Source organism: Leucoraja erinacea, chromosome 2, assembly GCF_028641065.1.
Source record: "Leucoraja erinacea ecotype New England chromosome 2, Leri_hhj_1, whole genome shotgun sequence".
Lineage (NCBI taxonomy): Eukaryota > Metazoa > Chordata > Chondrichthyes > Rajiformes > Rajidae > Leucoraja > Leucoraja erinaceus.
Window position 1 is genome coordinate 32,589,471 of NC_073378.1, and position 23,330 is coordinate 32,612,800.

A 23,330-nucleotide genomic window follows, 5' to 3' on the forward strand; every position below is an offset into this window, starting at 1 on the left:
TCAAGCCAATTAACCTACAAGCGTGTATGTCTTTGGAATGTGGGAGGAAACCGAAGATCTCCGAGAAAACCCACGCAGGTCACGGGGAGAACGTACAAACTCCGTACAGACAGCGCCCGTAGTCGGGATCGAACCCGGGTCTCCTGCGCTGCATTTTGCGAAAGGCAGCAACTCTACCACTACGCCATCGTGACCGCCTTACATCACACTATGCATGTGCACCCACATAATACATCAATGTCACATACGCACATACACCACACTAAAGATAGACACAAAATGCTGGAGTAACTCAGCGGGTCAGGCAGCATCTCTGGAGCAAAGGAATAGGTGACATTTCGGGTCGAGACCCTTCTTCAGGCCACTTCACCACGGACTCTGTGGGCCAAAGACTAACAGCTTCCTCCCCTTTGTTATCAGGCATCTGAACAGTTCTTCCACAAGCTAGGTTACTACCCAATTCACCTCCACAGCATTGCTTGATTGTATTTATGTATGTAATTATCTGGTTTGGTTGGACAGCATGCAAAGCAAGATGTAGTAGCAAGGAATTGCAGATGCTGGTTTAAGGGCCTGTCCCACTCTCACAACCTAATTCACAGCCTTTTTTACTCGTGGACATTTTTCATCAGGCTAGAAAAACGCCCCGACCTACTTGATGCAACGAGTACCGACGACTAGCATCACGGCCTGCTGCTACGACCTACCTACGACCTCGTGACGACCATGCTGCGAGTATGAGTCGAGGGCAAACTTGGCAGAGGTCGTGAAAGTGGGACAGGCCCTTTACACAAACGGACACAAAGTGCCCGAACATCAGTCCAGACGGGCGCAAAATGCTGGAGTAACTCAGCGGGATAGGCAGCATCTCTGGGTGATGTTTCAGGTTGAGAAATGTCTTCAGACTGACTCTCAGGGGAGAGGGAGACACAGCAGATAAGGATCAAGGAAAATGTAGAATGGATCATTGCTAGATGAGGGGATGGTGACAACGAGGCGTACAGTCAGTAATATTTAATCAGGAGGACTGTAAAACTAGTTGGAGAACTAGCATGGGCAAGGGATGGAGAGGGAGGGAATGTAAGGGTTACTTGAAGTTAGAGAAGTCAATATTCATGCCGTTGGGTTGTAAGCTGCCCGAACAACATTGAAGATGAATCCTGACCCAAAACATTACCTATTCATGTTCTCCAGAGATGCTGGCTGACCTGCTGAGTTAGATCATAGTATAGTTAGATCTAGTAGAAGATATCTATCTATCTAAGAGGTGGTAGAATTAGGCCGTTTGTTAACTTATCTACGTCGGCGAGACCAAGCGCAGGCTCGGCGTTGTTTCGCTGAACACCTCCGCTCAGTCCGCCTTAACCTACCTGATCTCCCGGTGGCTCAGCACTTCAACTCCCCCTCCCATTCCTAATCTGACCTTTCTGTCCTGGGCCTCCTCCATTGCCGGAGTGAGGCCCAGTGCAAATTGGGGGAACAGCACCTCATATTTCACTTGGATAGTTTACACCCCAGCGGTATGAACATTGACTTCTCTAACCAGATACCCCTTCTTTTCCCTCTCCATCCCCTCCCCCTTCCCAGTTCTCCCACCAGTCTTACTGTCTCTGACTACATTCTATCTCTGTCCCACCCACTCCTCTGACATCAGTCTGAAGAAGGGTCTCAACCCGAAACATCACCCATTCCTTCTCTCCAGAGATGCTGCCTGACCTGCTGAATTACTCCAGCATTTTGTGTCTACCTACGGTTTAAACCAGTATCTGCAGTTCTTTCCTACACAGTATAACTCTTGATTTCTCTAACTGCAAGTAACCCCGGCATTCCCTCTCTCTCTATCCCTCCCCCACCCAAGTTGCTCCATTTTCTCGTTTTCACCCAACAAACAGCTAACAATGGCATGTTTCCATTATCATGCTTACTGTTATGCATATTTTCAGTCATTGTTCTTTATCTCTCTACATCATCGTCTGTATCTCTTGTTTTCCTTATCCCTAACCCGTCCGAAGGAGGGTCTCGACCCGAAACGTCACCCATTCCTTCTCACCAGAGATGACACCTGTCCCGCTGAGTTCCTCCAGCAATTTGTGTCTGTTTATATTTTGATGATTTGGATCTCTCCCTCCTCTGGCATCGTGTGTTGTATGTTTGTACTCCTGCCCAAAGATCCTATAGCGGAGCAAGATAGACCACTCCTGCTAAATCCAATGAGCTGACGTGTAGTACGCAACAGAGCGTAACTTCTGCCATTTCAGTAACCTGACCCTATCTTTGACCCGACCTGACTTCAGTTATGCGTTCAGTTAAAACAGCACATACCTTGTACAGGGAGGAACGGCAGATGCTGGTTTAAACCGAAGACAGACACAAAAGGCTGGAGTAACTCAGTGGATCAGGCAGCATCTCTGGAGAGAAGGAATAGGTGATATTTCGGGTCAACTTTTTCGATAGCTGCCATGACCCGTTACAGAGCGATTTCACCCTCCTCCCTCCTTTATTACAAAAAAATAAACACTTTCATTTCCCCGGACGGGTGGAGGGGGGGACCCGAATGCTGCACAAAACGTAATTTTTTTTTGTGTGTTTTAAAACATTGCGGAACCAGGGTTTGTTTTTAGAAAGAAGGATCTTTGCTCCTGTCCATCTGAGCCCTGCAAAGAGGAACGAAGCAGAGGTTGGCTTCAATTAATTGATTGCTTGTTGCAGCAACCACTATACATTAACTTTTTATCAAATTACCTGCAGCCGAGAGATCTCTGACTTGTGTTTCATTGCGACATTGTAGCCGGGCTCCGTGTCACACTTTCCGAGCCGAGTGCTTGTATCGGATCGTATCACACTACTCTCAGTACTTCCCTGCTAACTACACTGGGCGAGGTGCTGTCTATGATGCACCCACCGCCTTGCACCGAGAGCCTAAATCTCCCTCCCACCCCAGCATCTCAACTAAACCATCCTACCACAACTGGAGAGTTTCAGTTCAGTTTTGTTTATTGTCACATGTGTCGAGGTACAGTGAAAAGCTCTTGTTGCGTGCTATCCAGTCAGCGGAAGGACAATACATGATTACAATCTAGCCATTTACAGTGTATAGATACATGATAAGGGAATAATATAGACACAAAGTGCTGGAGTAACGAAGTGGGACATCTCTGGAGAGAAGGAATGGGTGACGGCTCGGGTCAAGACCCTTCTTCAGACTGAGAGTCGAGGGAAAGGGAAACGAGAGATATGGACGGTGATGTAGACAGATATATAACAAATCATTGAAAGATGTGCAAAAAAAGTAACTATGACAAAGGAAAAGGGACATTGTTAGCTGTTTGTTGTGTGAGAACGAGAAGCTGGTGCGACTTGGATGGGGGAGGGATGGAGAGAGGAGAATGCAAGAGTTACATAAATCAATATTCATACCCCTGGGTTGTTAGCTGCCCACGCGAAATATGAGATGGTGTTCCTCCAATTTGCGTTTAGCCTGACAATGTTTCGTGCAAGGTAAAGCTAGCAAAGTCCGATCAAGGATATTCTGATGCCCCTGTCCCACTTCGGTAACCTGAACGGAAACCTCTGGAGTCTTGGCGCCCCACGCAAGGTTTCCGTGCGGTTCACGGAGGTTGCAGGTGGTTGCCGGAGGTTGCAGGTAGTGGAAGCAGGTAGGGAGACTGACAAAAACCTCCGGGAACCGCACGGAAACCTTGGGTGGGGCGCAATGTCTCCAGAGGTTTCCGTTCAGGTTTCCTAAGTGGGACAGGGGCATAAGGATATTCCAAGGGTCACCAATGAGGTAGATGGCACTGAACTGTCCACCTCATTTGGACACCCTTGGACTATCTTTGAGTGGACTTTACTGGCGTCATCTCGCACTAAACTTTATTCCCTTTATCACGTGTCTGCACACTGTGGATGGCTCGATTGTAATCATGTATTGTCTTTCCGCTGACTAGTTGGCATGCAACAGGGGTCGGCAACCTACGTCCCCCGGGCCGAACGCGGCCCATAACCCGAACTCATCCGGCCCACGGAGTGCCAAGCACAACTGAGCCCTGGCTGTACCGCATCCTGCGCGAAGCAGTTGGAGTAACTCAGCAGGACAGGCAGCATTTCTGGGGAGAAGGAATGAAATATGAAGAAGGGGCTCGACTCGAAACGTCACCCATTCCTTCTCTCCAGAGATGCTGCCTGTCCCGCTGAGCTACTCCATCCGGCATCATGTGGCTGTCTGTCTAAACTAAAACTAAACTAAACTCCCTCCGGTCAAAGTGCAAAACACCCTGCGGCTGCAGCGCTGCAGCCGGGTGATTGACAGCTTTGCGCGGCTCCGGAGATAGCTCGGGGAGCACGTGGGGGTGTGGGGGGAGGGGCGTGGCCAGAGATGGAGGGGCGTGGCCATCGGTAGGGGGCGTAGATGAGTTCGATGACGCGCTGGAGGGCGGGCAGGGCCGGTGATGCCGGGGTGGGCGTGTCGGCTGCCAATGGGCGTGGTGGGTGATAGAGGGCGTGGCTAACGCTCGGTGCCGTCGGCCGCGGAACATGGGGGCGTGGCTGGCGACGAGTGGGCGTGGCTGGCGACGGGTGGGCGTGGCTGGCGACGGGTGGGCGTGGCTGGCGACGAGGGCGTGGCTGGCGACTGATGGGTGTGGCTGGCGACTGATGGGTGTGGCTGTCGAAGGGTGGGTGGTGGCTGGCGACTGGTGGGCGTGGCTGGCGACTGGTGGGCGTGGCTGGCGTCTGACAGCTGTGGGGGCGCGGCTTGTGCTCGGACCACTGGATCGATGGGGCGCGCCGTAGCACGAGGGGCGTGGCCAGGCGGGGGAATAGGCGTGGCTAGTGGTGGAGGAGGGCGTGGTCATCTGACTGATGTTCGGTGACGGGATCCATCGAGTCGCCGGGTGCGAGCATCGCCCCTGAAGCACGTTGGCGGCGGCGAGCGGGAGTGGGGCAAGGGGGCGTGGCTTCTGTCGCGCGTAGGGGGAGGGGGCGTGACCAGCTGCCAGTGGGCGTGGTTTGTGGCTCATGACGCGAACGACCGAAGGGAGGAGGAGCGTGATGACGTGAGGGGGCGGGGATACGGCCAGCGGTGACGGTTAACTGACAATGGGAGGGGCGTGGCTCTGCGCTTGATGACGGGAACAATCGAGGGGGAGGAGCTAGTGGGGGTGGGTGTCTCCCGGCTGAGTGTGGGCGTGGCTTGTGCTCGGTGACGCGAACAATGGAGCTGTCGTCCGGACCTAATCTTTGGTCGGGACGGGGAGCGCGGCGTCTGAGGGGCGTGGCCATCGACAGACGGGGCGTGGTCTCGCCGCGTGAGTGACAGGAGCAGACCGGCCGGCAACGGGCACTTAAAGAGCCCGGGCAGCGGGAAGAGCAGATTACGAGCGGGACGAGCTCATGCCCCGCAAGTACGTTGTATAATATGTGTAGGGGTTATTTTCGTTGTTGCCCCTTTTCCTCCTCTTCGCAACTCGTACTTTTGCATTTCATCTGCCTTGCTGCAAACTTGCTTGCTTATTTGATTATTGATTGGGATAGTGGGCAAGAGTTTATAACAAACAGGCCGATTGGGTTGGGGCAGGGAGAGAGAGAGAGATAAAGAAAGAGGAAGATAAGGGGTGCAAGGGACACGGAGTGTGTTGCATTTAAATGTGGGGGGGGGAGAGTGTTACATTAAAACTGAGGTGGGAGAAGAGTTGTGTTGCGTTTATATTGAAGGAGAGCAAAGGGGGAGAGAGAAGGGGGGAAGAGTGTGCTGCATTTAAATCGTGGAGGTGGAATTGGTTCAAAGTGTTTAAATTTGGCGAACTGGTGGGTGAAGAGGTGCTCAGAAAGTGTTTTTGCATTTATAGGAGCTGGGGAAGGGGTGTAAGGGGGGGAGAGGGTCTTGCATTTAAATTGAGGTGGGAGAATTGGAACAGAGTGGAGGAGTGTGTTGCATTTAAAATTGGGGAGTGTGGTGGGAGAAGAGTGTGTTGCATTTTAAAAAATCATTGTATTTCTCCCCCCTCTCCTCCCCTAACCCCTGGCGTCGTCTCTCTCTCTATCTCTCTATCTCTCCCCCCCTTCTCTCTCCCTCTCTACCTGTTGCAGCCTCGGAAAGTCCCTGCCCGCTGAGTTGTTGCAGCCTGCCGCCGGGGCAAGATGCACACGAGCCAGAGGGACACCACCTTCACCAAGATCTTCGTTGGAGGACTGCCCTACCACACCACCGACGCGTCCCTCCGCAAGTACTTCGAGGTGTTCGGCGACATCGAGGAGGCGGTGGTCATCACCGACCGGCAGACGGGCAAGTCCCGCGGCTACGGTTTTGTAAGTACCCGTTAGTTTGGTCCGAAGGCGGTTCTCGACCCGAAAGGTCACCAATTCCTTCTCTCCAGAGATGTTGCCTGCCCCGCTGAATTACTCCATCACTTTGTGTCTATCTTCAGTTTAGTTTACCCGTTAGTTTAGTTTATTGTCACATGTGCCGAGGTACGGGGAAAACGTTTTTTTTTGCGTGCTATCCAGAAAGACAATAAATGATTACAATCGAGCCGTTCGCAGTGTGCAGACACACATGATAAGGGAATAACGTTTAGTGCAAGGCAACAAAGTCCGATCTAAGATAGTCCGAGAGCCAGCAAAGTCCGATCAAGGAGAGTCCCATGGTCAACAACGAGGTAGATAGTAGTTCAGGTCTGCTCTCTTGTTGCTGGTAGGATGGATGGTTCAGTTGCCTGATCACAGCTGGGAAGTAACTGTCCCTGAATCTGGAGGTGTGGGTTTTCACACTTCACACTTCCGCAAGGGGAAAGGTAAGATAGAAGGGTCTGAAGGTTCCACTGTAGATAAGGCAGAGATAGATTCTTGATTAGTGCGGGTGTCAGGGGTTATGGGGAGAAGGCAGGAGAAAGGGGTTGGGAGGGAGAGATAGATCAGCCATGGTTGAATGGTGGAATAGACTTGATGGGCCGAATGGCCTAATTCTGCTCCTATCACTTATGAAAAGCAGACAATGATCAAGGAAATGTGGAATACTTCATTATTAGCTGAAGGAAAGGTTCTAAAGATGCTGCCAGACCCGCTGAGTTACTCCAGCATTTTATGTCTATCTTCAGCTGTAAACCAGCATCTGCAGTTCTTCCCCACACCAACGTTTCACTGTGTAACGCGTTATCCCCTATCCGACAGGGAACAGGGGGCCCCACCTTGATCATCTTTGCTTTGTGCATATTTTTCATTAATTTGTCTGGCGTACCTTCTATATATCTCTCGTTTCCCTCTCGCCTGGCTCTCCGTCTGAAGAAGGGCCTCGACCCGAAACGTCACCTATTCCTTTTCTCCAGAGGGTGCTGCCCGACCCGCTGAGTTACTCCAGCTTCTTGCCTCCCCTTGAATTAGTCTTGTACATCTGAGTCGTGTGGGTGCCTGAGTGATTTAGATAGTCCATAAGACATGGAGCAGATTTAAGCCATTCGGCCCATCGTGTCTGCTCCACCATTCAAGCATGGTTGACCTATCTCTCCCTCTCAATCCCATTCTCCCGCCTTCTCTCCCTGACCTTTGACGGTCATACTGCTTAGAGAGTGCTAAATGTGGCCCCGTCTTTTGTTTACTGACGCCGGGTTGTATCTCTTCTTCCTCCCCCCCCCCCCCCCCCCTTTCCCCGGTCCCTCTACCATGCCACGCAGGTGACCATGGCTGACCGGTCGTCGGCAGAGCGAGCCTGCAAGGATCCCAACCCCATCATCGACGGCAGGAAAGCCAACGTCAACCTGGCGTACCTGGGGGCGAAACCTCGCATCATGCAGCCAGGTGAGTTTGACTCTGAGGCAGGGACTCTCCAGGTAAACTCTGCCATAAACTAAACCAAAATAAAATGACACAAAGTGTCAGAGTAACTCGGCAGGTCAGGAGGCATCTCTGGGTGGAGATGCTCCAGTTACTCCAACACCTTCTTTCTTTTTGTCAATCAGCATCTAAAGGGTCTCAACCCGAAACGTCACCTATTCCTTGTCTCCAGAGATGCTGCCTGGCCCGCTGAGACACTCCAGCTTTTTGGTGTAAACCAGCATCTGCAGTTTGTCCCTACAAATTTTACCTCCAGTTCCTTGTTTCTACATCTCTGGAGAATATGGTTAGGCCATGTTTCAGGTCGCCAAGAATATTCTATCGATGTTCTCCAGAGATGCTGCCTGGCCCGCTGAATTACTCCATCACTTTGTGTCTTTTTTTTGGTGAACCAGCAGCTGCAGTTCCTTGTTTCTAGATCTCTGAATAACATGCCTAGGCGACGTTTCGGGCCAGGGCGCTTCTTCTATCCACGTTCTCCAGAGATGCTGCCTGGCACGCTGAATTACCCCAGCACTTTTTGATAAACTAGCAAGTTTCCTTGTGTCTCCACCAAATAAAAATCTGTTTGAAGTAATTTAAATGCAAACATCTTGAAAGCAAAAAATAAGTTTGTCCTTCTGTTGTAATCACTTTAGTCCTGGGGGAACGGTGTGGGACAGGCAGCATCTCTGGAGAAGGTGGAATCCCTGACCCGAAACGTTGCCTAGCCATGTTCCCCAGAGAGAAGAAGTATCTGTGAAGAAGGGTCTCGACCCGAAACGTCACCTATTCCTTTGCTCCATAGATGCTGCCTCGCCCGCTGAGTTTCTCCAACATTTTTTGTCTCCCTTCGATTTTTCCAGCATCTGCAGTTCTTTCTTAAACATGTCCCCCAGAGATGCTGCCTGACCCGCTGAGTTGCTCCAGCACTTTGTGTCTTCTGTGGTTGTTTGACCAACAACTGCAGTTCCTTGTGGCTAGCACTTTGTGTTTTGTTTGCTGAAGTTTACGGCTTTTGCAGTCTCTTGTGTCTCAGTTAATCTGGACCGTGCGATATGCCTTGCAATGGACGATGAACGTTCTCATGGTATCGGCGTGTCAGTATCATTCACGCTCCTTACTTGTCTCTGCGTGTCAAGACTGAACCTTTTGTTTCCTCGACAGGTTTCGCTTTCGGAGTGCAACAGATTCACCCCGCGTTTGTGCCCAGACCTTATGGGTGAGTGCTGCTCCTCTCCCGCCACAGTGCATAACCTGTTCCACTTGCTCAAACACAGATATATATATATATATGTACATACATGTAATTGTAACGTCTTGGGACTGCACGGAGCTGCGGCTAAGTAAACGCTACACCTCCGCGCTGCACTGTAAATGAGGACCAGCTGGAAAAGTGGCAATAATGTGTCTGTTTGGCTAACTATCCTCTATCAAAGGACGGATATAGTGAAACAAATAACCAGAGAAGGGGGGGGGGGAAATATACATTGATTCTGCTGTGCCATTTCTCAACGAGTCAAGGTCGACAAATGATTCCGTTCGTCCAGCCAAACTCCCAGACACGCCACCTCTGTGGTCCAGTCCATCGGTGTTGTGTGCTTATTATTTTTATATAACCGGTCGACTTCGACCCCCTTTTTGGCTTGACTCAATTCTATGTATTTCTTTCTGATCTGACAGGGTCCGTTTACAGTTAAGATAACATGATGATGAGAGAAGGATTTGATGATATGAGGTGGCAATAGTTACGGAATGAGCAGATCTTAAACAGTAACCAGTAGAGTCAAACACTCAAACAAGCTAAAAAAATGGTGATTAACTGTTGCATGTACGTTATTTTTTTGTTCAAGTGTACTAGAGCTGCGTGTGCTTTTAATTTTGTTTTACTTTTAATGAAGTGGTGTTTAGAGCTAAACGAGTAAAATGCGTGCTTTTTTGTTAATGGAGAGAGCTGTAGTGAGGACTTTTCTGGAGTTTTCTTTGTTCGAGAGTGATTTGTTTTGTTTTTTTGCCGTTGTGAGCAGGGGATCTGACATTATTTTGCTTTGTTGCTGTAGCTTGATTTCCAGTTTAACACACCAGTTTCTGGGTTGTAGTGAGTGCTAAATCTTGTGTGACTTTTGTTTTATTTTTGTTGATTACCAAATCCATTCTTCGCTTGCATGTTGCGATGTTTTTTAAAAAAAAAAAAAAAAAAAAAAAATTTAAAAAAAAAAAAAAAAAAAAAATTTAACACAAGTGCTTTCATTGTATGTTCCATAAAGCCTTGGGTACAGTATTTGATAATTATCGGCTATATAGTAATCAAGCATGATTTCCAAGTGCTAGATCTCCTAAAGCCATTTTGTATGCTGGGTCTGTCTAATTCGAGGCTAGGTATTAGATCTCCTCCTCGTAGAAATTAGCCACTCTATACATAGCACTTGAATGTTTGCCCAATGGATTTGAACATTTTAAAAGTTAGGAGCTAAATTATTTTGAAAGATACGTACTTCACAAGCATATTATGTAATATCTACAAATATCACCTGCACATTCTCTTGAAATAGTACTCGCAGCATGCAACACATGTGCAGGGGAACTTTTTAAGTCATGAGTTTTGGTGGACTGTGCATATATCTTTTGTGTATTTTAAACGTTTAGTTGAAACCCAAGTCCGTGCCGACTGGCCATCACTTGCACTATGTTCCACATACTAGCGGGCGATTTACAATTTTACCAAGCCAATTAACTGACAAACCTGCACGTCTTTGGTGTGTGGGAGGAAACCGGAGCGCCCGGGGGAAACCCACGCGGTCACGTACAGGCTCTGTACAGAGAGCACCCGTAGTCAGGATCTGTGGCGCTGTAAGGCAGCAACTATACCGCTGTGCCGCCCTTATTTAGGAAAACCAGAAAACACAAAATGCGCGACCTACAAGCCCCATCATTTAAAAAAAGTTACTAATAAGGTGTACTTTTGAAGCAAGTGTGTACACAATTTGTCTGCTCATCTGCTTTCCTCCCCCCCCCCTCACCCCCCCATCCATGAATAAATGATGACATATAACAATAAGTTCAGTAAATAATGAATGAGTAAAACAATGATTGGGGTGGAAACACTGAGTGGCTTAAGTTCAGGAAGGTGCAGCGGTTGTTTCATTATACGCAGTAATCCCAAGGTCTCATCTAATTTTTATAAGTACAGATCCAATTTAACACCCCAGATCTCTTACACCAGCCCACCTGTCCAACTCAATCTAGTTTACCAGAATTATTTAATTAAGTCACTTGATGATCAATTATTCAGTTCGCTTCTAAAATTTATTTTTCTTTAAGAAACAATAACTTGTGTGCAGAATTTGATGAGACCAAATCCTCCGACTGGATCATTATCATTGGTGTTGTGTTGCACTTGTAAAATTGACACTTTCACGGTCGTATGTTCCACGTGCATTTGGATCGGACAATTTTTTTGATCGTGACCCTTGAGTTACGCACGGAAAGTTGCTCATTTTGCCTTATACAGATATTGCTCGTCTGGTGGATCGATTTAGCAGATGCTTATAAATAGAGCTGGGAGTCATTCCGCAGCCTGTCTTGTCAGTCAGCCGGTGTAAAATGGCACAGGCCAGGGAGTGTGTATGTGTGTGTGTGTGTGTTCACAGATCCCCGGAGTTTAAACCAGAGTGGCCCTGGAGAGCTCTGGTTTCACATTCCACCACCTGTTCTGTTTTCTGTGAATTTCCAGCAAAAGTCCGACCCCCCCCTCCCCAGCCCTTGACCCACCACCACTGAGGCTTGCCAGTGTCCAGAGTCACACAGCGTGGAAACAGGCCCTTCGGCCCACCGAGTCTGCGCCGACCGCTGACACCCGTACTCTAACACACACACACACACACACACACACACACACACACACACGCGCGCACACACACAATGATTTACCATTTTTACCGAAGCCAATTAACTTACAAACCTGCACGTCTTTGGAGTGTGGGTGGAAACCGGAGCACCCGGAGAAACCCCACGTGGTCACAAGAAGAACGTACAAACTCCGTAGAGACAGCATCCGTAGTTAGGATTATCCCTAGTCATAGTGGTACAGCATGGAAATGGACCCTTCGACCCCACTTGCCCGCACCGACCAGCATGTCCCATCTACACTAGTCCCACCTGCCTGCGTTTGGCCCATATCCTTTCAAACCTGTCCTATCCATGTACCTGTCTAAACGTTGCGATAGTACCTGCCTCAACTACCTCCTCTGGCAGCTCGTGCCATACGCCCACCACCCTTTGTGTGAAAAAGTTACCTCTCGGGTTCCTGTTAAATATTTCCCCCCCCCCGCCCCCCCTCTCAGAGCAGAAAGTTGAGGCAGGTACTAGAAACATGTAGACGGGTACATGGATAGGACAGGTTTAGAGGGATATGGGCCAAGCGCAGATAGGTGGGGCTAATGTAGATGGGACATGTTGGGCGGTGTGGGCAGGTTGGGCTGAAGAGCCTGTTTCCACGGTGTATCACTGATTGATTCACCTCAAACCCAAGTCCTCTGGTTCTCAATTCCCCTACTCTGGGCAAGACTCCACGTCTACCCGATCTATTCCTCTCATGGTTTTATGCACTAAATGAAGAACAGGTTTTTTAAACAGCAATCTGTATGAAAACTTATTACTTATTTATACAAAGGTAATTTTCATGTAGAAGAAAAACACTGAAAGCAAGAAGTAAACAAAAATTGTTTAATAGAATGATCCCAGAACTAAGACTCTGTATACATCAGAGAAATAAATGGTGGCATAATTATTTATTCTCTCAGAGAAGATCGAATGATGAATTAACAGATTAGAAAATATGCTGCTGCTTGTTGAAAGTCTACATCTAGGTGCCATTATTATAAAAGATTCTTAAGAATCAATGAGGAATTAAGGGGACAGAGGTTATAGGGAGAAGGCAGGAGAATGGGGTTGAGAGGGAAAGATCAGCCATGATTGAATGATGGAGTAGACTTGATGGGTCAAATGGCCAAATTCTGCTCCTAATTTAGTTTAGTTTTAGTTTGGAGAAACAGGCCCTTCGGCCCACGGTGTCCACACCATGCAGCGATCCCCGCACACTAATACCATCCTACACACTCTAGGGACAATTTACATTTGTACCAAGCCAATTAACCTACAAACCTACATGAGATTCCACTTTGGAACGTGGGAGGAAACCGAAGATCTCTGAGAAAGCCCGCGCAGTCACGGGGAGAGCGTACAGACTCCGTGCAGACAGCACCCATAGTCGGGATGGAACCCGGGTTCCCTGGCGCTGTAAGGCAGCAACTCTACCGCTGCGCCACCATGCTGCCCGCTGCTTATCACTTCACCATCACTCATGTTACTGTTTTACCCAGTGGTAAGAGTGAGGAATTTGCCAGTCTGTTTGTGGCAACTGGTACATGCCATTTTGGGGGGGACCCTAAATGAGTCTATGAGGGAGAAAAGTTATGGGAGGCATAGACAGGGTAGATATTCGGAACCTATTCCCCAGGGTAGAAATGTAAAGACCATTTGTGGGTGGTGCAATGGCGCAGCAATAGAGTTGATGCCTCACGGCGCCAGTGTCTCGGGTTTGATCCTGGCTACAGGGGACGTCTGTGCGGAGTTTGCACGTTCTACCTGTGACTGTGTGGGTTTTCTCCGGATGCTCCGGTTTTCTCCCACACTTCAAACCCGCGCAGGTTTGTAGGTTAATTGGCTTCTGCAAATTGTTCCCAGCCTGTAGGATAGAACTAATGTACAGGACGGGTTAATGCTTGTCGACTTGGACTAGGCGGGCCAAAGGGCCCTTTTCCACGCTATATCTCTGAAAGACTAAAGGCTTTAAGACAAGGGGGGCAATGTTTAACTGAGATGTGCGGGGCAAGATTTATTTTTTTGCGCAAAGTGTGGCGTTGCCAGGGGTGGTGGTGGTGGAGGCAGATAAGACAGAGACAGTGATTTACGAGGCTGTTAGGCACATGGAGATGCAGGGAATAAAGCAATATGGATCACGTGCAGCCAGAGGTTCTATGGTTCTCTATGCACCACTGCGCAATGAAATTCTTGCATCCATCCGAGGAGATTAGTTTAACCTGGCATTATGTTTGGTTTGGACATTCTGGGCCAAAGGGCTGTGCTGTAGCATTCTATGTTCATGTTCATCGTTCATAAGTGATGGGAGCAGAATTGGGCCATTCGGCCATTCAATCATGGCCGATCTATCTTTCCCTCTCAACCCCATTCTCCTGCCTTCTTCCCATAATCCCTGAGACCCATACTAATCAAGTGTCTGTCAATCTCCGCCTTAAGAATTTCCATCGACTTGGCCTCCGCAGCCTTCTGTGGCAATGAATTCCACAGATTCACCACCCTCTGACTAAAGAGGTTACTTGGGAAATTGATGAGGGTAAAGCACTGGATGTTGTATATATGGACTTCAGTAAGGCCTTTGACAAGGTTCCTCACGAAAGGTTGGTTAAGAAGGTTCAATTGTTGGGTATTAATGGTGGAGTAGCAAGATGGATTCAACAGTGGCTGAATGGGTGATGCCAGAGAATAATGGTGGATGGTTGTTTGTCAGGTTGGAGGCCAGTGACGAGTGGGGTGCCACATGGATCTGTGTTGGGTCCACTGTTGTTTGTCATGTGCGTCAATGATCTGGATGATGGTGTGGTAAATTGGATTAGTAAGTATGCAGATGATACTAAGATAGGTGTGGTTGTGGATAATGAAGTAGATTTTCAAAGTCTACATAGAGATTTATGCCAGTTGGAAGAGTGGGCTGAAAGATGGCAGATGGAGTTTAATGCTGATAAGTGTGAGGTGCTACATCTTGGCAGGACAAATCAAAATAGGACGTACATGGTAAATGGTAGGGAATTGAAGAATGCAGGTGAACAGAGGGATCTGGGAATAACTGTGCACAGTTCCCTGAAAGTGGAATCTCATGTAGATAGGGTGGTAAAGAAAGCTTTTGGTGTGCTGGCCTTTATAAATCAGAGCATTGAGTATAATGTTGGGATGTAATGTTAAAATTGCACAAGGCATTGGTGAGACCAATTCTGGAGTATGGTGTACAATTTTGGTCGCCTAATTATAGGAAGGATGTCAACAAAATAGAGAGAGTGCAGAGGAGATTTACTAGAATTTACTAGCCTGGGTTTCAGCACCTAAATTACAGAGAAAGGTTGAACAAGTTAGGTCTTTATTCTTTGGAGCGCAGAAGGTTAAGGGGGGACTTGATAGAGGTCTTTAAAATGATGAGAGGGATAGACAGAGTTGACGTGGATAAGCTTTTCTCACTGAGAGTATGGAAGATTCAAACAAGGGGACATGACTTGAGAATGAAGGGACAGAAGTTTAGGGGTAACATGAGGGGGAACTTCTTTAATCAGAGAGTGGTAGCTGTGTGGAATGAGCTTCCAGTGAAGGTGGTGGAGGCAGGCTCGTTTTTATCATTTAAAAATAAATTGGATAGTTATATGGACGGGAAAGGAATGGAGGGTTATGGTCTGAGCGCAGGTATATGGGACTAGGGGAGAATACATGTTCGGCACGGACTAGAAGGGTCGAGATGGCCTGTTTCCGTGCTGTAATTGTTATATGGTTATATGGTTAAAGAAATCCCTTGTCATCTCTTTTCTAAAGGAGCGTCCTTTTATTCTGTGTCTGTGGCCTCTGGTCCTAGACTTTCCCACTTGTGGAAACATTCTCTCCACATCCACTCTATCCAGGCCTTTCACTACTTGGTAAGTTTCAATGAGGTCCCCCTCCCCTCATCTTGCTAAACTCCAGCGAGTACAGGACCAGTTTTATGATGATGGATTTATAGGGAGGGGGGAAAGAGATTTTAAGTGGAGCGTAATTGAAGCATGCCAGCTGCTTGTGGTGTAAATTTAAAGTCAATGCACATGAAAAATCATGGATTTTAATCAACATACCTGATCACCTATCACCTATCACCGCCATGTGAAGGTGGCTTAGGCGGAAGGTTATTTCTGAAAGGTAAGTTGATAATTGTCATCTGCCATGGAATGTGATGTGATAACCAGTATAAAATCTGCAGAAACAACTAGAGTAATACACACGACCATTATTTTGTGTGTAGAATATGTATTTGAGGGTGAGTTGCTGCCTTACAGCGCCTGAGACCCAGGTTCGATCCCGACTACGGGTGCTGTCTGTACAGAGTTTGTACATTCTCCCCATGACCCCATGGGTTTTCCCTGATCCTTCGGTTTCCTCCCACACTCCAAAGGCGCACAGGTTTGTAGATTAATTAATTGCAAGTGTAAATTGTCCCTGGTGTCAATGTGTGGGGGGATGGCAGGTCGTTGCGAACTCGGTGTGCAACAGGGCCTGTTTCCGCGCTGTACAACAGTAAATGTATTGGATATAAATTGTCAGTTTTCCACCAGGGGATGCTAACAACATTTTATTTGCATGTCAGCAAATTACCTATATTTTGCAACACATATTTTATTAATTAAGTATTCACTGACACTTCCCTTTGTTTCTGTTTTTCTCGATGGTATTTGGGATGCCGTGTTTTGCTGATGAAGCAGTTCGGGGGCATTGCATGGGTGACCGGTTCTTTTCTGTTATCCGGGCCAATCTGGGTCAGTGGGACTTAATTCTCTCCCTCATGACTGGTATACGTTCATCTATTTCGGTTGACAAGCAGTATTGGGCGATCTGTCGCATCAGCATTTACCATGCATTGGTGCTGCTGCAAAATCCTCCCTGACAGTGCACTGTGTAACAAAAGGGCTCCACTGTCAGAGAGAGGCCCAGCGCTAAGTGGAGGAACAGCACCTCATATTTTGCTTGGCCAGCTTATGACCCCAGCAGTCTGAACATTGAACATTGAACAAGTAACCCTTGCTTTTCCCCCCCCTCTCTCTCTCTCTCTCTCTCGCTATCCCTCTCCCTTCCCAGTTCTCTGACCAGTCTGACTGTCTCCCACAACATTTTATCTCTGTTTGCTCTGTTGTTGCCTTCTCCAGGCTAATAATGATCTATTCTGCATTTTCCTTGAACTCCATCCCCTTTGCCCTTTTCACACCTTCATACTTCCTTATCTGCCTATCTCTCTTCTCTCCCCCCCCCCCCCCCCCCCCCCCCCCGGTCAGTCTGAAGAAGGGTCCCTTTAAAATCAGAGGCGTAGCATAGAAAACTGAAATCCAGCGCGGTTTAGTTCAGTTTATTGTCACATGTACCGAGGTACAGTGTAAAGCTTTTTGTTGCGCGCTATCCAGTCAGCGGAAAGACAATAGGGTAAAGATTACAGAGCGGAAAGATTACAGGGCCAGCCCCACTTGGCGATGTATTTATTTATTTATTTATATTATTTATTTTTTGCGGAGTCGCCTGCCAGCATCATTGACTGACGTATCAGGTCACCGTGATGTGACGCGCGACGTGATGACATAGTGACGCGCGGCGTTGTTTTAAAGTGTTGCAACATTATTTTTGTCGCTGCTGGATTTTGAAATGTACAAAATCTTTTGGCGACATTGATATGTCGCCGGAAAAAGATCGCCAAGTGAGACAGGCCCTTAAATATAGTGTGAGGGTCTCCAATGAGGTAGATGGTGCGAAAATAAAAGCTCATGAAACGCATCCAAAAGATCCTATTTGTTTTAGATTCATGGAGTCACACAGCATGGACCACAGCATGGTCTCCAAACAGGCCCCTCGGCCCAGCTTTCCCATGCTGAATGAGACACGCCATTTATGCTAATCCCACCTGCCTGCTTTTGGTTCATAAACCTTTTCTATCCATGTACCTCAGTTTAGTTTATTGCCACACGTACAGTGAAAAGCTTTTGTTGCGTGCTAACCAGTCAGCAGAAAGGCCATACGCAATCCCTTGATTCCGCTAGCCCCATGAGCTGTATCTAACTCTCTTTTAAATTAATCCAGTGAATTGGACTCCGCTGCCTTCTGTAGCAGAGAATTCCACAAACTCACAACTCGCTGGGTGAAAAGGATGAGAAAAAAAAATGTCACCCGGAGAGTTGTGAAGCTGTGGAATTCTCCACCACAGAGGGCAGTGGAGGCCAACTCACTGGATGAATTAAAAAGAGAGTTAGATAGAGCTCGAGGGGCTAGCGGAATCAAAGGATATGGGGAGAAGGCAGGCACGGGTTATTGACCGTGGATGATCGGCCATGATCACAGTGAATGACGGTGCAGGCTCGAAGGGCCAAATGGCCTCCTCCTGCATCTATTTTCTATGTGATTACAATCGAGCCATTTACAGTGTTTAGATACATGTTAAGGGAATAACATTTAATGCAAGGTAAAGCCAGCAAAGTTTGAACAAGGATGGTCCGAGGGTGACCAATGAATCCAAGTGCATTTCAATTGCTGTTATAGTATCTGGTAAAATACTTTATTGAACTGTATACAAAAAATAATTTCACTGTGCCTCTATACATGTGATAAATAAAGAGCCATGGCTCCAACGGCCTCCACTGGCAGCTCGGTCCATTTAGCCCTCGCCTGCTGCTACATAAAACTCCACACTGATATTACCAGGGTTAGGGCTAAGGGAAACAAGATATAGGCGATCATGTAGAGATACTATATTCACCAATCAGTGAATCAGTAGAAGGTGCAGCAATCAGTATTAAGATGTTGGAATAATGAGACTAGAACTGTGATTATTAGCTGACACTGTGAAAAATATACATCTTCTATGGATGGGAAGGGAATGGAGGGTTATGGTCTGAGCGCAGGTATACGGGACTAGGGGAGATTATGTGTTCGGCACGGACTAGAAGGGTCGAGATGGCCTGTTTCCGTGCTGTAATTGTTATATATGTTATTCTAGATGTGCTGGAACGCATCCTCAGTGATGTGACCTGGGGTCATTGGGTGTTTCGGGTCTCACAACATCAGACGCCCTCGCCCAGGCGACCCAGCCGGGGTTGATCAGGCCCCGACTTGCATCCCAGCAGCAACCGCCCACGGATCAGCCATCTTAGTAACCACTCTGCAGGGGTTGGAAGACTCTAGTGCGTGGAGGGCCTGGGCTCTGTGGGGTGAGTCCTGGCCGGGCTCCTCCTGTGTCTCACCAGGTTCAAGGCCTGCGCGCTGCACCTCTTTCTCCTTCTCCGAGCATTTCATTCTCGCCTGATGGATTTTTAATCCATGGTGAGCAATAGCAGAAAAGCTGTTTTATAACAAACAAAATATTGCAAAATTAATCAAAATACATTTTCAATAATAATTCCGTGATGCTTTTAATCTCTTTTATCATGAATTAGAGAGTTCCACTGGACTTCCTGGTTCAAAACTAATTTTGAACGTGACCGGTGATGAATTGTTTCTCGGCATCTATTATTAACAAAGTGCTTGAATATCTCTATCATAAATGTAAACTATAACTTGAAGAATCTGATTTCATAACTTCCAGGTGCAGAATTAGGCCATTCGGCCCATGGAGTATACTCCGCCATTCAATCAAGGCAGATCTACCTCTCCCTCTCAACTCCATTCTCCTGCCTTCTCCCCATAACCCCTGACACCTGTGGAATTCTCTGCCACTGAAGGCAGTGGAGGCCAATTCCCTGGATGTTTTCAAGAGAGAGTTAGATTAAGTTTAGGGCTAATGGAATCAAGCGATATGGGGAGAAAGCAGGAACGGGGTACTGATTGTGGATGATCAGCCATGGTCCTATTGAATGGCGGTGCAGGCTCGAAGGGCCGAATGACCTACTCCTGCACCTATTGTCTATGTTTCTATGACGCCTTTACTAATCAAGAATCTGTCAATCTCTGCCTTAAAAATATCCACTAACTGCCCTCCACAGCTCTCTGTGGCAATGAATTCCACAGATTCACCCTCTTCCCCCAACTTTCATTACATACAGACTAATGCAAAGATAATTCTAAAATAGAAATTTGCTCCTTAAACTTGGAAAATAAATGCCACTGTGCCCCTGACAACAGCACCTGTGCTGAATTGAACTTGGATCTGACAACTAACTGTCAAAGATATTTTTAGAAACAAAATGGATTTGCCTTTTCGAAACAAAACAGGATAGCAAGACAAACTGACTGCAAGAAGTTGTAAGTAACTCTTACCACAGGGATTATAACAAACCATGCAGCATGAAATGAGCTTGGAGCAACCCTTGGACAAGTTGGGCCAACAGGCCTGTTTCTGTGTGGAAAGGAACTGCCCACAGCGCTATACACCGAGGATAGACACAATAGATAACTCGGTGTGGCCGGCAACATCTCTGGGGAAGAGGGTTGGGTGACGTTTCCGGTCGACACCCTTCTTCAGACTGTCGTTTCGGGCCGGGTCCCCTCTTTAGACTGGAGATGGGCTCCGACCCAAAACAACACCCATCCTTTCTCTTCTGAGAAACTCAATATAGCTCTGAGGGCTAACGGAATCAAGGGATATGGGGAGAAAGCAGGAACGGAGGAGTTCTGAATGATCAGCCATGATTATATTGAATGGCGGTGCTGGCTCGAAGAGTCTATGTCTAAGTTGCCTGACCCGCTGAGTTACTCTGGCATTTTGTGTCTATTAGAAACATAGAAAATAGGTGCTATTGTGCTATTTGTGTCTATTATAGGACTGTTTCTGTGCTGTACAGCTCTGTAGCTGAGTCCAACCAGTTGCTCAGTGACCAAATTTTGGTGGGTTCTGGACAATGGAGAGCGGGTGGATACGGCTGAACTAACACAAAGAACTTTTACTCTGGATCTGGGCGAGCACACGCACGCACACAGAAAAATAGGTGCAGGAATAGGCCATTCGGCCCTTCGAGCCAGCACTGCCATTCAATATGATCATGGCTGATCATCCAAAATCAGTACCCTGTTTCTGCTTTTTCCCCATATCCCTTGATTCCGTTCGCCCTAAGAGTTAAATCTAACTCCATCTTGAAAGACACTCACTCACTCACTCACTCAATTTTGGAGTTCCTAGAGTCTTTTGTTGAATCCTTTCTACGCATCTCATGGATTAGAACAACTTGCAAATATCTATATTCTCAGGACAAACACAAAAGGTTGCAGTGACTCAGCGGGTCAGGAAGCATCCGTGGAGAAAAGGAATATGTGATGGATTTTGGTCGAGACCCTTCAGTATATCCTCAGGGATGGGTACTTGCATTGTCTTTCTGAAAACGATTGGAAAATCTTTCTGCAGTCAACTTTCTCTCTCTCACCGTGATGTATTCTCTTTCTCTTTTCCACCCATTTCCTCCACCTCCCCCCCCCCCCCCCCCTCCCCCCCCCCCCCACCCCTCCCCTCCCCCCCCCCCCCCCCCCCCCCCCCCCCCCCCCCCCCCCAACCTTTGTCTTTTAGTGTCTTTATTTTTTTCTTTTGCGTGTCACTAGGTGGATCGTTGCAGCCCATCGGATGAGGTCCGAGTCCTTGTCCAAGGACTACCTGTGACCTCGTCCTAGACTGTAAAGCACATGGACTGGGGGGGTTCAGTGCTGTGTTTGTAGTAGTGTCTCTGGCCCCATTATTATCGGAGCCTGAATGGTGACAAGTGAGACCCTCCCTAGATGTCATGTGCAGAGTGATCTTGCTGTGTGACCATGTGTTTTATCACCTTGTGGCCTTTTTTTGTTTGGTATCTTCTTTTGGTTAATTTTGTTTGTGGATTTTTGCCTGTGGTTTTTCTTTTAATTAGGGTGATGGGATTGTGGATCTGTGATATGATACGATCATTAATGAGTGGTGAAAACTGCATAGCATCACATAGGGTTGCCAGGATATTATTTCTAATAACTTATCCCCACCAAAACTGCTTGGGAAGAATCTCAGCATTAGAGTGAAATAATGATGAGGAAATTGCTTGCAATTATTATTATTTTTTTTTTTAATTTTCTGAAATTATCCCAAAACCTGTTGAACTATGAACGCCGCAAAAAGTTTGTTCCTTTCGAGGTGTTCTAGAGTTACTCCAGCACAAAAAAAATGTTCTTTGTTTCATGCTGCTCAAATTAATATTCATTTCTTCTTATTAATTAAATGAAATGGGTAAATATTAAATATAATGTGTAATATAAATATAAAACATACCCATATTTGTATTTAAGAAAGAACTGCAGATGCTGGAAAAAAATCTCCAGCAATTTTGTCTACCTATTTGTATTTAAATCACTTTTTAATTAATACACAAATTGTTTCGATTTTTGTTAAGAAGTTGGCCAACAATGTATATTGCAGCAGTTTAGTGGGTGATGAATCCCTCCGTTTTTATTGTGGCAACCCTATATGCACAATAACATCTAGATATTTTAAAGAGAAATAAAATGACAGTGTGGACGGATCGAGCCCGATCGCGGTGCTGGCTGTTTCTTGACTGTTTTTATTAATTTTTGTTTTTGTTTTTATTCTTCCTCATCCCACAGGATTCCAGCTCACTACGTCTACCCGCAAGCCTTCATGCAACCCGGAGTGGTCATCCCGCACGTGCAGCCCGCGGCTGCTGCCTCCCCGTACATCGACTACACCGGGACGGCCTACGCCCAGTACTCGGCAGCCACGGCTGCAGCTGCCGCCGCCGCCGCCTACGAGCAGTACCCGTACGCCGCCTCTCCTGCCGCCGCCGCCGCTGGCTACATGACGGCCGCCGGCTACAGCTACGCCGTGCAGCAGCCCATGCCCAGCTCCGCGCCGGGGGCCGCTGCTGCTGCTGCAGCCTTCAGTCAGTACCAACCGCAGCAGCTGCAAACAGACCGCATGCAGTAACAACGGAACCGGCTCATCTTCCGCGAAAACCCAACAACAGCAGCAAAACAAAAAAAAAATGTGCACACTACTCCCGGAGAGCCACCACATAATATATTCCATAAATCCCCAACCACTTCCAGAATGAATATATGATACTTTATTGTCACATGTACCTAGGTACAGTGAAACGTTCTGTTTTGCATACACTACCCAGTCAGTACAATAGTGGACATGGGCAGTGGAGGAGGGGTGGGGTGGGGGGGTTTAAACAAAAGTATTCTACTTTCTGATAAGAGAGAAATATTTTTCCAGCTTTTTGATTACTGCAAAGAGTCGTGCTATATATATTGTCATAACAGGAGAAGACAGAACGGCTGAAAGTGTTTGTTTACGATCAAGAAGATCTTTTTTTTTTCAAAAGAGATACAAAGTCCAAAGCCTTCAATCAGTCTGCAACTTAACATGCGTTAACAATGGACATAAACATAGTGTAATCACGTTGCGAAACACTGTTTCTTCATCAGGGAAATCACTGCAATAATCTCAGCTGCAGGCGCTGCATGCAATGACGCTGCGGCATGTGAGAATAATAATTAAAAAACATGTAACATGCACATCAGGGGGTTCGTGAGATAAAGAGACGATTCTACATCATGGTAGTGACTACCATGTGAATTTTAAAGCACTGAAACTCACTCTCTTTTTTGTTAATACTGATCTATGCAAAGTAATTGGGGATATATGAAGTCGCTTTCTCTCTCTTTCTCTCTCTCGCTTTCTCAATTTGAATTCAATTTCAAAT

General features: G+C 47.2%; 1 protein-coding gene across 1 annotated transcript; it reads left to right on the forward strand.

Annotated features, from left to right (window-relative positions):
* Nucleotides 1-5,191: 5,191 nt before the first annotated feature.
* Nucleotides 5,192-22,948, forward strand: LOC129708640 (RNA-binding protein 24). The gene is made up of 5 exons (XM_055654525.1): nt 5,192-5,402; nt 6,088-6,306; nt 7,668-7,791; nt 8,974-9,028; nt 22,207-22,948. The coding sequence occupies exons 2-5, from the start codon at nt 6,139-6,141 to the stop codon at nt 22,544-22,546; spliced, it is 687 nt and encodes a 228-aa protein (XP_055510500.1). The 5' UTR covers nt 5,192-5,402; nt 6,088-6,138; the 3' UTR covers nt 22,547-22,948.
* The last annotated feature ends 382 nt before the right edge of the window (nt 22,949-23,330 follow it).

What these genes read in the sequence shown, in the direction of transcription:
- LOC129708640 (XM_055654525.1), top strand. Translation starts at nt 6,139, where the DNA reads ATGCACACGAGCCAGAGGGACACCACCTTCACCAAGATCTTCGTTGGA. An exon ending in AGTCCCGCGGCTACGGTTTT is followed by an intron (nt 6,307 to 7,667) that starts GTAAGTACCCGT and finishes CATGCCACGCAG; the next exon opens with GTGACCATGGCTGACCGGTC. An exon ending in ACCTCGCATCATGCAGCCAG is followed by an intron (nt 7,792 to 8,973) that starts GTGAGTTTGACT and finishes TTTCCTCGACAG; the next exon opens with GTTTCGCTTTCGGAGTGCAA.